Source organism: Paroedura picta, chromosome 16, assembly GCF_049243985.1.
Source record: "Paroedura picta isolate Pp20150507F chromosome 16, Ppicta_v3.0, whole genome shotgun sequence".
Classification (NCBI taxonomy): Eukaryota; Metazoa; Chordata; class Lepidosauria; order Squamata; family Gekkonidae; genus Paroedura; species Paroedura picta.
The window spans coordinates 11,825,881-11,842,924 of NC_135384.1; the positions used below are offsets into that span (position 1 = coordinate 11,825,881).

At 41.6% G+C, this 17,044-nt stretch overlaps 3 protein-coding genes across 3 annotated transcripts; all 3 read left to right on the plus strand.

The window, feature by feature from the left end:
- The first annotated feature begins 5,660 nt into the window (after nt 1-5,660).
- LOC143825927 (olfactory receptor 5AP2-like) lies at nt 5,661-6,602 on the plus strand. The gene has a single exon (XM_077314363.1). The coding sequence runs from the start codon at nt 5,661-5,663 to the stop codon at nt 6,600-6,602; it is 942 nt and encodes a 313-aa protein (XP_077170478.1).
- Nucleotides 6,603-6,986: 384 nt separating this feature from the next.
- Nucleotides 6,987-10,735, plus strand: LOC143825828 (olfactory receptor 5AP2-like). Its single transcript, XM_077314166.1, has 3 exons — nt 6,987-7,328; nt 8,437-8,536; nt 9,791-10,735. The coding sequence occupies exon 3, from the start codon at nt 9,791-9,793 to the stop codon at nt 10,733-10,735; it is 945 nt and encodes a 314-aa protein (XP_077170281.1). The 5' UTR covers nt 6,987-7,328; nt 8,437-8,536.
- Nucleotides 10,736-13,477: 2,742 nt separating this feature from the next.
- LOC143826188 (olfactory receptor 5F1-like) lies at nt 13,478-16,706 on the plus strand. The gene is made up of 2 exons (XM_077314851.1): nt 13,478-13,615; nt 15,405-16,706. The coding sequence occupies exon 2, from the start codon at nt 15,438-15,440 to the stop codon at nt 16,377-16,379; it is 942 nt and encodes a 313-aa protein (XP_077170966.1). The 5' UTR covers nt 13,478-13,615; nt 15,405-15,437; the 3' UTR covers nt 16,380-16,706.
- Nucleotides 16,707-17,044: the final 338 nt, after the last annotated feature.

Sequence of the window (17,044 nt, forward strand, 5' to 3'; positions counted from 1 at the left end):
GAGGAATGGAAAAAGGAAATGGTTAATAAAATTAAAATAAAACCATGTCCCATATGTATAGTTGGTGTCAGGAATAGCTGGAAGACTGAAGACCATTGGTGTATCTGGGCCAGTAGGGTCTACTTTGACCATCTGAGGTCTCAGGCAGAGCCCCTACATTTCCCACCCCCTCCACGGCCATCAGTAGCCATTTGGGAAGGGTTGGGCAGGTGAACATGACCATATATAGTCATATCAACCAATAAATGTTTAACAATTTTAAAAAATCTATCTATATAAAATTAACTCCCATCCATTAGGAAAACCCTTCCAGAACCTGGCTGAGAAAGCCCGATCTAATGAGATCCATCCTTTTTTTTATTAACAGTGGAAAAATTGGTTAGAGGATGGAGCAGAGTTGTTCTCTCTTGCCCCAGAGGGACGGACCAGAACCAATGGGATGAAATTAATTCAAAAGAAATTCCGTCTAAACATCGGAAAGAAGTTCCTGACAGTTAAAGCGGTTTCTCAGTGGAACAGGCTTCCTTGGGAGGTGGTGGGTTCTCCATATTTGGACATTTTTAAACAGAGGCTGGATAGACATCTGACGGAGAAGCTGATTCTGTGAAGGCTCAAGGGGGTGGCGGGTTACAGTGGGTGAGCGATAGGGTTGTGAGTGTCCTGCATAGTGCAGCGGGTTTGACTAGATGACCCAGGAGGTCCCTTCCAACTCTATGATTCTATGATTCTAAATAAATAAATGTAGTTAATATATGAACTCTGTTTTACATATTCTTGAATAATAAATCCATGCTAAGTGTCACAGATATATAATATATATATATGAATTCTGGCACAGGGTTTGGTTTTATGGATACCAGTACAGTTTGCCTGATTTACCCCTGATGTAAAGATAAAGGTAAAGGTAAAGGTATCCCCTGTGCAAGCACCGAGTCATGTCTGACCCTTGGGGTGACACCTTGTAGCGTTTTCTTGGCAGACTCAGTACAGGGTGATTTGCCATTCCCTTCCCCAGTCATTACCGTTTTAGCCCCAGCAAGCTGAGTACTCATTTTACCAACCTCAGAAGGATGGAAGGCTGAGTCAACCTTGAGCCGGCTGCTGGGATCTAACTCCCAGCCTCACGGTCAGAGCTTCAGACAGCATGTTGGCTGCTTTACCACCCTGTGCCACAAGAGGCTCTTAGTTGTAGGGTAGTCAAGCCCTATAACTGATTTCTAGGGTCTGCCTCTGGTTGCTGTTGCCCTAACAACAAGGGGTGGAGACTCTGAAATTTGTGAATCCTTGAGTTTTGGAAGAAATGGGCATCTCATGAAGGTTACAAAGTAGATGGTTTCTGAACATGCTCATACCATTGCATTGTTGTACCCGTGTGTTTTCTCCATTAGGTCAAGTATTAGTTTCAGGAGGACAATTTAGATATGATATAAGAGTAAGGAGTTAAAAAGCCGTTCCAATTGCTGCATATACATGCTACAGGAGGCAGCTGAAAAGCATGTCCAGTATATTCCAGTTGGCCTAAATTCAGGTTAGACAAATTTCCTTTGGTTTACAAATGGATATGGGTAATGGAAGTCTTTGCAATACTTTAGATCCAACACCTAACTCCAACATTTTATGCCTGCCAAAATGGTCCCACTATCTTTGAGTCCAACTGCAGAGTATTCTTATGCCTAGATATGCCAAGACCCTGATTTCCATCTCAGCCTTGGCCTTTGTTTCCACAGTCACCAGAATTGCCCCCCTCCCCATTAATCTTAGCTGAGGCCAATCAGGTATACCTTTCCCATCACTCAGCATCATAGCCTGTAGGTCCCTGACAGCAGTAGTTTCAATATGATGGGGCCAGTTGTAGGGCAGTCAGGCCCTATAGCTAATTGTTGGGGCCTGCCCATGGGTGCTGTTGTCCTAACAAGGACTGTTTATGCACTGGAGGTTTCATGCCGGGCTGGAGTTTCAGTCGTGGCAGATTGCCCCACCTCTTCCTGCACCCACACAGGGAAGCATTTGGCCCATTGTGTCTCATCCGCCCCCGATTTGTGCTCCTGCACAGGAGCTGGGGCAGTGAAGTTCCCAGTGCATAAACGATCAAGGGATGGAGTCTCTGAAATTTGTTAGTCCTTGAATGTTGGGATAATTGGGCATACCATGTAAGGTAATAAAGTTCCTGCTTAGATGAACATTCAGTGATTTTGGATAAAGAATACTACGTTACAGTATGCTTTGCTAGAGTGTGTACTTCAGTATATTTCTACATGATGTCATTTTAATCAGACATAACACTGCAAAAAGCAAAGGTAGCAAAAAGATATGATTGAATCCAGCCAACTTTTATACTCAATCATACTTCCTTACTACAGCCATTGTCCAACATGGCTTTTGTCCATGCAGGTTCCATGACCCTCAGCACAACCTCCTGAGGAATCCAAGGTGACCCCCTGTACCCTCTTTGAGCAGAGTGGCTCTAACCAATAACCATTGAGGGATGGTACTTCTAGCCCATTTTCCTCCTCATTGATAGGCAGTAATGATTCCTAGTTTCCCCCGGAGTTTAAGTCAGTTGCAGAACATGTAAGCACATTGAAAGAATCATTGTGTGGCAATTACCAAATCCCAGTTGGCCCAGTTTGGATGGAAAAGCTTTGTAAGATCATTGCTTTGCTTCTGGCCATTCAGACATTGGTCCCTGGGCCCTGATGGGCCAAACTGGAGGACACAGTAGACCAGCTTGGCTTAGATTAGCCAAGATCCACACTACCAAGATGCAAGTAATGGAAGAACCTGAGTATATAAAACTCTCTCAGTGGTTTTATGTAGCAGCACTCTGTATATTTCCATCCGTCTGATAGCTCATGATGCAGTAAATTAGCTTCAACTGGCATGCCTTCCAAAAGATTAACACAGCTACTCTTCTTGAGTTGAGAAGAAAACACATCACAAATTGGCAGGAATCAAGGAGAATACAGTAAGTGCTGCTTTTTATTTTTATTTTTTAATTATTTTTATTATAACAATCAACATAAACGCCCCACCAAAAACAAAATTCACCGCAGCACAACTCTGTAGCTTCATAAACCTATTTCATCTATTACATTTCAACTGTTCATCATAATTCCAAGTCAGACATTACAACACTAGTTCACATACCTTATAGGCTGAAAATTTCCTTAAGTAATTTGCCAAATTATATTGAAATCCTCAATCTATTTCTCCCCTTGAATTACTTTAATGTTATTTGTTTATATATATATATATATAGAAATGAGAATAGAAATTATATATATATATAGAAATGAGACAGTATAAGTTGTTAATACAAAGAACAGTAAAATATAGTTTTCATTTGTTACACTTAAACCCCCTCCATTAAGGGTCTCCTTTTAGTTAAGCTTTGGGTTTGGGCTAAGAAGCACTGCGGAGATATATTTAATAATACAAATTCAGCTTACATAGGAAATCTAAGACCCCACATTAACTATACAATGGTATGAACTGTTGCCCAAAACTTTTTCACATTTCCACCACATTTAGGAAAAGAAGCCTACTTTATCACCACATTGCCAACATTTGTTAACATAGTTTTTAGCAATTTTAGCAGTCACCTTTGGTGTCACATACCACCTATAAAACATTTTATACTTGACACAGTCTAAGAGCCATCCTGACAGATATTCAACACCATATTTTCAGATTTGAATTAAATGCTTAACATTGAACATTTCAGTATGAACTTTGGCCCTCTAACAATACACTAATAAAGAAGAAAAATAAAAAATGGGGGGAAAAACACTTTATCATGACATTTACAGTAAGTGCTGCTTGATTACAATGTTTGACCCCAAACATTGATCCTGGTTCTCAGATGCTGCACAGTTAATTAATCAAAGATTGTGATTTGTTTAACGTCCATTTATAAGATGTCATGCTTTCTTATTCTGTAGCAAAATATTTTCAAAAGCAAAATTAAACCTTGCACCTGAGATTTATTTAATGCTCTAACCATATCCATACCCTGAAATAATTGACTGTTCAGTTTAAAATTAATCTCAAAACAATTTTGAATTGTAATACCTGAAAGATCCCAGCAGCCTGTTTGTTTCAGTTTGGCCAGATAACCCTCTTTAATGTAGTCCCTGACCCATGTGGCCTCTGTCCACCAGGTGTTACGATGCCTGGCAGAGCCTCTTTAGGTGGTCAGAGAACTTGGGGGGATCCGAACCAGAATGAGTGAGAAGAATCCTTTTGTGGCGCTTGGATTAGTTTGTATGTATTTCTTTAAAGTGATATCGCAGTTAATTTTCTGTGCCTTTAAATAAGGAAAGATGTGTGCGAATGTGCAGTTCTGAAAACCCTACCTTCAAAAGCACATCAGATTTTTGGGCCCATTATCCCAAATAGGTGATGTCACCTTTCTGCAAGGTGGAAGTAACCGAGGATGGAATGTGCTGTTCACGCTATTTAATACTAATTTTATATAAAAATAAATGCAACAGTATGATTTACAACAAACAACCATTTGAGAAGCAAGCAAATTGTAACTGTTGAGTACAGATTGCTGGCCTAGAAAAGCACAACTTAACCACACTTTTCCATTGCTTCTGTTAACCATCTGACAGCAACTCTTTGAAGGGGTTGCCTTGAATAATCTTTTGCATGCCATCCTTTGTTAAAGGAAGTGGGGGAAGAGGCACATTTAATTATCTAAACCATCCTGTATTGTTAGAAATGTTAATTGATAAATTTTCCAATACCATCAATCAGAGTATTGCAAGAAATCATACAGGATAATGGGCCAATATACAGAATGTTTTTCCCCCCTCTCTCCCCAAATACTAGAATTTGGGGGCAACCAAAGAAATTGATCAAAAATAGATTCAAGATGGACAAAAGGAAAACACTTCTTATTCTATGAGGAATTAAACTGTGGAATCTGTTTCTAGAAGATATACTGATGCTCACAAGCATAGATAGGAACCGCATTCCTTCTTTCTGTTCCCTGTTACTTTATACTGGTGGCAGAAAGCAGGGGATTCTCCTCAACAGATATTACTGAATTTTGTCAATGGGAAGAGGCAAATTTCCTATCTGTAGAAAGTAGTGGTGTCCATGTTATAGGGTTTCGTGAAACCACAGGGTTTCTGCACCTGGAAGAGTTTCCCAAATGGGCGAGAGTTAATTAATTTTAAAATATATAAAAATTTTGCTAAACATTTACCATGTAATATGACCATATATGTAGTCATGGAAGAGTTTCCCAAATGGGTGAGAATTAATTTAAAAATATTTTTAAAAATTGTTAAACATTTATCACATGATATGACCATATATAGTCATGCAGACCCCCCCCCCAAATGGCCAATGAAGTTTCAAGAGGAGGTGGAAGGGGGAAAGACCCCAGGTGGGCATGGACACATCTTGGCTTCTCAACCATATGTGGTACAATTTCAAGAGTTCTGTTGTTTCTCGAAGCCTGAAGAACATTTCAAGAGTTTCTCAATGGTAAAAAAGCCAAGAAAGGCTGAAATAGGGCTACACTTCTATGAAAATTTTGGGTTCTTAATTATGGGTTTTTAATTACGTTCAAAAGCTAATTCTATTTGAAGATTTGAAACAACATCCCCTATGCAAGCCTCCTCTTCTAACCTATTGTGCTTTCACAGATGGCGACACCACACGAAATGCTGAAGAATGCCACAGTTGTCACTGAATTTATACTCCTGGGACTTTCCAGCAACCCCAAAGCCCAGCTTTTTCTTTTTGGTCTCTTTCTGCTCATCTACTTAGTGGCCCTGATTGGGAACACCCTTATTCTTCTCATCATCAGTTTCAACAAGAGACTCCACAACCCCATGTATTTCTTCCTGGGCAACCTCTCTGCAGTAGACATTGGGTATACAACAACCACTGTCCCCAAGATGTTGATGAATTACCTGTCTGTGAACAAGACCATCTCTCTAGCTGGTTGCTTCACCCAGATGTATTTCTTCATCTCTTTTGGTGGCATTGAATGCCTCCTGCTGGGTGTCATGGCATATGACCGATATGCTGCCATTTGCCATCCATTGCATTACAGTGTGCTCATGAGCCCCAAGGTTTGTATCTGCTTAGCCGCCACTGCTTGGATTTTAGGCTTGGCTAACTCAGGTGTGCACTCGGGCATGATGTCTCTTTTGTCCTTCTGTCGGGACAATGTCATTGAGCACTTTTTCTGTGACATCCCACCCCTTTTCCAGCTGTCTTGTTCTGACACTCAAACAAATCAAATTGCTACCTTTGTGGTGGGTGGAGGTGTGGTAATGGGCTCTTTTGTGGTCACCTTGGTGTCTTACGTCTACATAGTCTTGGCCATCCTCAGGATCCGCACCAAAGAAGGGCGTCTCAAGGCTTTCTCAACCTGTGCTTCTCACCTCACTGTAGTCAACATCTACTTTGGCACCATCATCTTCACATACTTGAAACCCAACTCCATCTACTCCCAAGAGCAGGACCGAGCCTTGCCTGTTCTGTATGGTATCCTTACACCCATGCTCAATCCAATCATATATAGCCTGAGAAATAAGGATGTGCAAGGAACACTTCGGAAAGCCATGGGTAGAACTTAATAGGATAAAGTGGTGAATTCAGAAGCCATAAACAGTTGTGGATGACCTTCTTTAGCATATATATATATATATACCTAAGTCTCCTCCTTACTACAGCCATTGTCCAACATGGCTTTTGTCCATGCGGGTTCCATGATACTCGGCATAACCTCCTGAGGAATCCAAGGTGACCCCTGTGCCCTCTTTGAGCAGTGGTTAAACAGAGTGGCTCTAACCAATAACCATTGAGGGATGGTACTTCTAGCCCATTTTCCTCCTCATTCATAGGCACTAATGATTCCTAGTTTCCCCAGGAGTTTAAGTCAGTTGCAGAACATGTAAGCACTTTGAAAGAATCATTGTGTGGCAATTACCAAATCCCAGTTGGCCCTGTTTGGATGGAAAAGCTTTGTAAGCTCATTGCTTTGCTTCTGGCCATTCAGACATTGGTCCCTGGGCCCTGGTGGGCCAAACTTGAGGATACAGTAGACCAGCTTGGCTTAGATTAGCCAAGATCCACACTACCAAGATGCAAGTAATGGAAGAACCTGACTATATAAAACTCTTTCAGTGGTTTTATGTATAACATCATTGAGCAGCACTCTGTATATTTCCATCCGTCTGATAGCTCATGATGCAGTAAATTAGCTTCAAGTGGCATGCCTTCCAAAAGAAGATTAACACAACTACTCTTCTTGAGTCGAGAAGAGAACACATCACAAATTGGCAGAAATCAAGGAGAATACAGTAAGTGCTGCTTGATTACAATGTTTGATCCCAGATAAGCTCTACTGGTTCTCAGATGCTGCACAATTAGTTCATCAAAGCTTGTTATTTGTTTAACATCCATTTATAAGATGTTATGCATTCTTATTCTGCAGCAAAATCTTTTTGAATGCAAAATTGAACCTTGCAGCTGAGATTTATTTCATGCTTTAACCATATCCATATCCTGAAATGATTGACTGTTCAGTTTAAAATTAATCTCAAAATAATTTTGAATTGTAATAACTGAAAGATCCCAGCAGCCTGTTTGGCTCAGTTTGGCCAGATAATCCTCTTTAATGTAGTCCCTGACCCATGTGTGCTAATGTGCAGTTCTGTGCAGTTCTGAAAATCCTACCTTCAAAAGCACATCTGATTTTTGGGCCCATTATCCCAAATAGGTGATGTCACCTTTCTGCAAGGTGGAAGTAACTGAGGATGGAATGTGCTGTTTACGCTATTTAATACTAATTTTATATAAAAATAAATGCAACAGTATGATTTACAACAAACAACCATTTGAGAAGCAAGCAAATTGTAACGGTTGAGTCCAGATTGCTGGCCTAGAAAAGCACAACTTAATCACACTTTTCCATTGCTTCTGTTAACCATCTGACAGCAACTCTTTGAAGGGGTTGCCTTGAATAATCTTTTGCATGGGGCAGAAAGCAGGGGATCCTCAGCAAAATTCAGCCATGGGGAGCAGAAATGCACAGCTGTTTTTCATGAAGAAGAGGAAGCAGATATTTAAAGCCCTGCTTTCTGCTGTTTTTAAACCACCATGAACTGCCCATGAACGTTCATGGAGATTCATGGCAGCTCTTCAGTTGGCCAACCACAAACCAGTCAAAATTGATCACGAACTGTAGTTCATGAGCCCAATTCATGTCCCTCCCTCCTCCTCAGTACCAGTGTTAGATGGCTGTACTAATGGAAGGCCTTGTCCTTTGTATTTTGTTGTTTGCTCCCCATAGCAACTAGTTGACCACTAAGTGAGACAAGATGCTTCCCTACATGGACCAGAGGTCTGATACAGCAAGGCTCATCCTATATTCTTACTGAAAATAGGAGATGTATTTTTATTTCCCAGATCTTCTTGCTCTCAGGTGTTTCTGGAGAAGTCAAGCCTTGACCAATTCCAACCTAAAATCGACTTGTTTCAAGGCAAACTGTAGCTATCCGCAAACCAGGTGAGCTGTAAATATAACTCCTGGATTTTATTGATATGATAAATGTATAATTGTTACTCATGTGTTGTGAATAAATGGGATTCCCCCCCTATAGCAGCTGCTGTGCTTTCTCCAACAGATATTACAGAATTTTGTCAATGGGAAGAGGCAAATTTCCTATCTGTAGAAAGTAGTTTTGTCCATGTTATAGGGCAGGGGTAGTCAAACTGTGGCCCTCCAGATGTCCATGGACTACAATTCCCAGAAGCCCCTGCCAGCATTCGCTGGCAGGGGCTTCTGGGAATTGTGGTCCATGGATATCTGGAGGGCCGCAGTTTGACTACCCCTGTTATAGGGTTTCATGAACCCATGCGGTTTCTGCCCCTGGAACAGTTTCCCAAATGGGTGAGAGTTAATTAATTTTAAAAATATATTAAAAATTCGCTAAACATATATTATGTGATATGACCATATGTAGTCATGTTGACCCCCCTCCCCCCCAAAAAAAGTAGTTGTGTCTATATTATAGGATTTTGTGAAACCAAGGGGTTTCTGGTCCTGGAAGAGTTTCCCAAATGGGTGAGAATTAATTTTAAAATATTTTTAAAATTTGTTAAACATTTATTACATGGCATGATATGACCATATATAAGAGCCTCTTGTGACACAGAGTGGTAAGGCAGCAGAAATGCTGTCTGAAGCTGTCTGTCCATGAGGTTGGGAGTTCAATCCCAGCAGCCGGCTCAAGGTTGACTCAGCCTTCCATCCTTCCGAGGTGGGTAAAATGAGTATCCAGCCTGCAGTAATGACTGGGGAAGGCACTGGCAAGCCACCCCGTATTGAGTCTGCCATGAAAACGCTAGAGGGCATCACCCCAAGGGTCAGACATGACCTGGTACTTGCACAGGGGATACCTTTACCTTTTTAAACCTTTTTATGACCATATATAGTCATGCAGACCCCCCCCCCCAAATGGCCAATGAAGTTTCGAGAGGAGGTGGGAGGGGGAAAGGCCCCAGGTGAACATGCACACATCTTGGCTTCTCAAGCATATGTGGCACAATCGCAACACTTCTGGGGTTTCTCAAAGCCTGAAGAACATTTCAGGAGTTTCTCAATGGTGAAAAGTCGAGAAAGGCTGAAATAGGGCTACACTTCTATGAAAATTTTGTTTTTTTTAATTATGTTCAAAAGCTAATTCTATTTGAAGATTTGAAACAACATCCCCTATGCAATCCTCCTCTAACATAAGCCCCACTTATTATGCTTTCACAGATGGCGACACCACACGAAATGCTGAAGAATGCCACAGTTGTCACTGAATTTATACTCCTGGGACTTTCCAGCAACCCCAAAGCCCAGCTTTTTCTTTTTGGTCTCTTTCTGCTCATCTACTTGGTGGCCCTGATTGGGAACACCCTTATTCTTCTCATCATCAGTTTCAACAAGAGACTCCACAACCCCATGTATTTCTTCCTGGGCAACCTCTCTGCAGTAGACATTGGGTATACAACAACCACTGTCCCCAAGATGTTGATGAATTACCTGTCCGTGAACAAGACCATCTCTCTAGCTGGTTGCTTCACCCAGATGTATTTCTTCATCTCTTTTGGTGGCATTGAATGCCTCCTGCTGGGTGTCATGGCATATGACCGATATGCTGCCATTTGCCACCCATTGCATTACAGTGTGCTCATGAGCCCCAAGGTTTGTATCTGCTTAGCTGCCACTGCTTGGATGTTAGGCTTGGCTAACTCAGGTGTGCACTCGGGCATGATGTCCCTTCTGTCCTTCTGTCGGGACAATGTCATTGAGCACTTTTTCTGTGACATCCCACCCCTTTTCCAGCTGTCTTGTTCTGATACTCAGGCAAATCAAATTGCTACCTTTGTGGTGGGTGGAGGTGTGATAATGGGTTCCTTTGTGGTCACCTTGGTGTCTTACGTCTACATAGTCTTGGCCATCCTCAGGATCCGCACCAAAGAAGGGCGTCTCAAGGCTTTCTCAACCTGTGCTTCTCACCTCACTGTAGTCAACATCTACTTTGGCACCATCATCTTCACATACATTAAGCCCAACTCCACCTACTCCCAAGAGCAGGACCGAGCCTTGCCTGTTCTGTATGGTATCCTTACACCCATGCTCAATCCAATCATATATAGCCTGAGAAATAAGGATGTGCAAGGAACACTTCGGAAAGCCATGGGTAGAACTCAATAGGATAAAGTGGTGAATTCAGAATCCATAAACAGTTGTGGATGACCTCCTTTAGCATTGATATATATATATATATAAAGAAATTGTAATCAATGTATGTATAAAATAAAATGGTCTTATGTTAAAAACTAATTTATTTTGATATAAGCTTTCAATAGATGTTATTGGAAGAAGGAAGAAAAGTTGCATTCAACAAAGAGATTTGTACCCAGATCTACAAATGATGGATAGCGGTACATGTGTTGGAAGGTTCTCATTTTTACCCCTAGACAGCTGGTAGTTTCAATCATACTCATGTATTTCTGGACAGTGATTGGGACTTTGATATACATACTTTATGTATATCATAATTTAAAGTAATTTATAATATAGCATATCCCTATGCTATATTATTATTTTTATTATTATTATTATTTAATTTTTAGACCACCCTTCTCCCAATAGGTCTCAGGGCGGTTTACAACATAAATAGTTAAAACACAATAAAATCCCCATAAAAACCCCAATTAAAAGTTACATATAACATATAACATATAGCGGCGGCGGTCACAATTCTGATCTTAGTTCAGCCTGGTGGAGAGAATAATGTTCAGAAGAGGGTGACACCAATACAATACATCTAACCATGATCTCGGTGTTAGAGATCTCAATATTGGAGGGGATCCTCTGATGGATTAGTGGGAGAGCTGCCCTGGCCTCAACCATATGCCTGGCGGAAGAGCTCCGTCTTACAGGCCCTGCGGAAAGCTGGTAGATCCTGCAGGGCCCTTAGCTCTTCTGGGAGCTCGTTCCACCAGGTTGGGGCCAGGACTGAAAAGGCCCTGGCCCGGGTCGAGGCCAGGCGAACATCCCGTGGGCCCGGGACAACCAGCAAATTCATACACGCAGAGCGGAGTGCCCTGCGGGGGGCATAAGCAACCAATCGGTCCCGCAGGTATAAATTACTTTTGAAATTATCCTGTTGTATAAAATGGTGTTGTGGCAGCTAGTGTTTGAGACACACAGGATGGGGTTTGGGGATTCTCTAAACCAGTTTTTTTGAAACCCTAGTGCTCCTTGATGGCCCTGGAAGAGTTTCCCGAATGGGCGGGAGTTAATTAAAATTGTATATATATATTTTAAAATTGTTAAACATTTATGGGGTGATATGACCATATATGGTCATGTCGATTTGCCCTCCCTGTAAATGGCCAATGATGGGCCTAGAGTGGGTGGGAAGGTGAGGGGCACTGATGTGTATACAGCCATGCTTCCCAACCCTATTCTGCATGACCATGACACTTCTGGGGTTTCTCAAAGACTGAAGAATGATTCAGGGGTTTATTAATGATAAAAAATTCGAGAAAGGCTGGTCTAGACTTCGGCCTCAATCCATAAGTTTAAATCTAAAGTGATTGGAGGACTTAAAATCTGGTTGGTGAGATCAACTCCAAATTCCCCATATGACACTGTCAATTTCTAGATCTATTGGATTACAGCAATATAGAGCTGGATCTCAGAATTTCTAGACTCTGTTCATAGGACTGAAATAGGTGCATTGAGTCAATGTTCTTCTGTTTTAGCACCAGGGTACAGGACATGGAGAATCTGTAAGATAATCAAAATAAAGCGCAGTAGAATAAGAATTCCGATTAATATTTCCCATTTCTCAGTGACATGGGTGATTCACCATTTTTTGAGGGCAACCAGAAATGATTATGTGATTTAACAAATGACAATAACACAGTGAGTGTGTTGTCAATTGTTGTAAGTCTCGGTTGCATGGGATGCCTTTAGTCAGCTTTGCCTTGCTTGCCATATACACTGATTGATAGAAGTGATTTGGCCATGTGTCCATTTCCTATTGATCCAGTAGAATACAACAGATTTTCCAGCACATATCAAGATGGCCTATACCTAAAAGGAACAGGGAAACTTCAAGAGTGATGACACTGCTCATCTCATTTAATTAGATAAGTAGGAAAAACCAAATACACCAATATAAGATGGGGGATCCCATTTGCCTTTTTAGCCACTGTTTTACACTGCTGACTCATGTTCAATGTATGGTCTACTAAGACTCCTAGATCCTTTTCGCACATGTTACTGCCAAGACAAGTCTCCCCCATCTTACATATAAACATCCGGAAGAAGTTCCTGACAGTTAGAGGCGTTTCTCAGTGGAACAGGCTTCCTCAGGAGGTGGTTGGTTCTCCATCTTTGGAAATTTTAAAACAGAGGATAGATTTCCATCTAGTGAAGAGCCTGATTCTGTGAAGGTTCAAGGGGGTAGCAGTTTACAGTAGATGAGTGATTGGGATGTGAGTGTCCTGCCTAGTGCAGGGGGTTGGACTAGATGACTCATGAGGTCCTTCCAACTCTATTATTCTATGATTCTAGATATTGCTTGGCTATGTAGAAAAGAAGTAGAGAGCAATGGGAGCTATGCATTTAAATTCATATATAATTTATTACATTCCAGTTCACAGTAACCCCCAGGAACAATAGCTGGAATACCCAGCATGCTCAAACATACATGGAATTGGCATGGGAGTCTTCCTGTTATTATCCTCCCATCCACCCTCATTCCGTATAAGTGACTGTGTTAATGACCCTAGGGTTTTTATTTTCCTCTTCACCTCAAGGGGGAAGTGTCTACATTTAGAAAACAACTGCAAAAAATTGCTCCTGTCTTATAGAAAGCTCTGTAACAGCAGACATGACACAAAGGTTCTTGGGTGGTAGATAAAGAACACCTCTAAAACTCTGCAACTGAGACACACAGAACTTGAAGTGTTCCCAGATGCAGACATGAGTGCAGCTCCAAGAAAGAAGTCCTCATTGCCAGTGACTGGCCATGGCAACAGCATTCTTAAATCTGGAATAAATTAAGATGCCTAACAGGTAACAAATGAGTCTTACTGGATTTTCCTCAAAGTCTCGCAAGGGTTTTCTGGATTGTGGAAGCACTTCAGAGAACAAATTTAAGGTGCTTTCCCCCTCATCTTTGTTTTATCAGGTGTGGCGTTATATGTCTTGAACTGGTATGCACATGGGCAAAAGCTGGATGAGGGCCAACAAGTTAACCACTTGGTCCTGGAGTTGGCATGCCTATGGAGATCTCTGGAATCTTCCTGCATGAGTTGAGGTCGCTTTCAGATCTAGGGTCACAGATCGAGGCACACATCTCTGTAGCATGGTACACCTTTAGTCAGCTATGCCTGGCTTGCCAGATGCACTGTTTTCTTGCTAAAGATGATTTGACCAGGTGTCCATTTCCTATGACATCTCCTTTGCACAAGTGCAATACAACAGATATGGTGCTACTTTTGAAGATTATTTGGAAACATCAATCAGATAAAAAAGCAGTAACTATAATGCCAGCAGGCACTAGCTAAAGTGATTCTTTGGTACAAATCAAAGTACTGCTTATATTCTTATACTGAAATTGGCGAAATCTGTGGATACTTAAATCCAGTATGTGGAGCCATGAATGGGGAAAGCAGATCTTTCTATAAACCAGAAGAACACCTCAGGTGTGCTGAAAAATTTGAAATCTGAAAAGTTTTTTTTTTACTCCCTAATGTCAAAAGAAGCACATGCGGCTTTAAAAAATGGATTCCCTCTTTGACTGTTGCTAGGCAACCACAGCATTTCACTGGGTTTCTTTGAGAAGGAATGAACATAGAGGGGGAATAGTCGTTTCCAGGGTTGTTTTGGCCATTGAAAGTAGACTCATTGGGGTGAGGCTTTGGGTTCCCAACCTGCTATTGCCCATCATCAGAGCATAGTGCCCCTGGGAATCCTGGGAAGCAGGACCAGTGCAATATTGCCAAGGATTGTGATTTTGTGTTGCAGCCCTTTTCCAGGAGGAGGGAATGAGAAATAATGTGGTGAAAGATATACAGGGAGGAATGAGTTGCCCTCTGCAATTCCCTGAGGGTTCCCTGGCGTTTAAGTGGGCCTGGCTCAGTGGCCACCATCAAATAACTGGGCCATTGTTTTCCAAGTTAGAGGCTGCTGTGGGTGTGCAGGAAAGCTCAAGACTGAAAGCCGATGAATGTAGGTTGGCGGTTGAATAGGCAGAAGAGAAGCAAGCAGAAAAAGAATAGAATCTTTGGGGATATTCCAGAGAGAGAAAAAAAGAGATAATGGAGGGGGGGGGGGAATGAGAAGCATCCTTCTAGTTCTTACAGATTCTGGATTATATAAATGCTAATAGCAAAGTCAGCCAAACCTTCAGATACTTAAATCCGGTTGTGGGAGCTGTGAACAGGCAAGACAAATGTTTCTACAAAAAAAAAAGGCTCCCAGGTATGGAGAAAAATATGAAAGCTAACCCCCCCCCCTCAAAAAAAAATTGTGGGTTAAAAACCTCTCAAATGATAAAAGGAGCATGTGTAGTTTTTAAGCAAAGGATTATCTCAAAGGATTATCTCAGTTTCTACAACTAGGCTACGACGGCATTCTTAGCACCAGCCTGAAAAGCAAGGGGGGAAGAACAGTCATTTCTAGGCCTATTTTGCCTTTAAAGGAGGACTCATTGGAGCCAGGCCTGGCTTGGGTTAGCACCTCCAGGTCAGGAAGTTCCTGCAGATTTATTGGTAGAGTCTGAAAAGAACTGACTTGGGAAGAAAGTAAGCACTAAAATTTGCCTGCTGACTGTCTCTTATTTTTTCTTTTTATGAAACAGCTGGCATTCATAGGCATAACAACGGACTTCATCATGCGTCTAGGAAAACAGAACCACACCAGTGTCACAGAGTTTGTTCTCTTGGGATTCTCTGTTGACCCAAAGAAACAGACTCTTCTCTTTGCTCTTGGCTTATTAGTATATCTGTTAACTCTGGCAGGGAATCTAGCCATCATTACATTGGTCTGCATAGATCAGTGCCTGCAAACTCCCATGTACTTCCTCCTGGGCAATCTGTCTTTTATTGAGATCTGTTATAGTTCCACCACTGCCCCAAAGATGTTGTGGGACCTCTTGATGGGAAACAAAACCATCACTTTCATAGGATGTGCACTCCAATTGTATTTCTTTGGTACATTAGGATGCACAGAGTGTGTGCTTCTCATAGCTATGGCATATGATCGCTATGCAGCGATCTGCCATCCATTGCGCTATGCCCTTCTCATGAGCCAGAGGATATGTTGGGGACTCCTGGCATGTTCCTGGACTATTGGAAACTTAGATTCCATCATGAACACAGCCTTGGTCTTTTCCCTTGACTTCTGCCACTCCAATGAAATTGACCACTTCTTCTGTGACATTCCTCCCCTCCTGAAACTCTCTTGCTCTGATACGTCAGTTAGCCAGTTGGTGACTTTTAACATCTCTGGTGGGATCATGATTGTGGCTTTCAGTCTGATTCTTCTGTCCTACAGCCTCATTGTCTCCTCTGTGCTGAAAATCCATACAGCTCAAGGTAGGCTCAAGGCATTTTCAACCTGTGCTTCCCACCTCACTGTGGTGAGCATCTTTTATGGCACTATCATGTATACTTACCTACGTCCTTCCTCTAGCCATTCCATGGAGCAGGACCGCCTGGTTGCTGTTCTATATGCCATCCTTACTCCAATGCTAAATCCCCTGATCTACAGTTTAAGGAATAAGGAGGTGCAGAGAGCAGTCTGGCGAGCCCTTAGTAAGAACAAGGGAGCTTAATAAGGCAACCCCTCCAAGAATAAATAAAATGGATTGAAAAGAGTGTTGTTTGTTTCTTTTCAAGTTTAATGTGGTTGGATCAGAACTGAATAGTAAATGCATCCAGAGCGTAATAGCTAACAGCCATGCTTGAGTTACCAACAGTCTTTGGTTTGTTTCCAAACACGTAACTGCATATGGCACACCGTTTGGGACTGTCAAAATACTTTGCAGAAATATGGACTGGATGCTTTCACCAGCTTGGTTGAAAGACCCTCACCAAATTGGGGAGCTGTACATTGACTGAGAGCAAGACTTAGTGCTGAAAACCCTAAGTGCTGCAGGCACAAATTTATTCCGTTTAATATAGAAGAAATGAGTTATTGATAAGACACTATTTTTTACTGCATTTATAACAAATGTATGTGTTGCTCAGCTTGCATTGTAATGGAAGTATATCCCTAAATATTTAAAATATCTGTTATATGTAATTACCCCTGAGGTTCCATAAAGAGGATGTCTACATTTTGGAGAATCCATTTTGGTGGGTAAATTTTATCAAGCAAAACATTTAAATTCCTCGGAATAGCATTAGAAAAGGTGACCCAGGAATTTGAAACTTCTGCATATGCAATTATGAAGCACAGAATCCTAGTTATAGAATATCAAGTTCTTGTTAGTGCTGC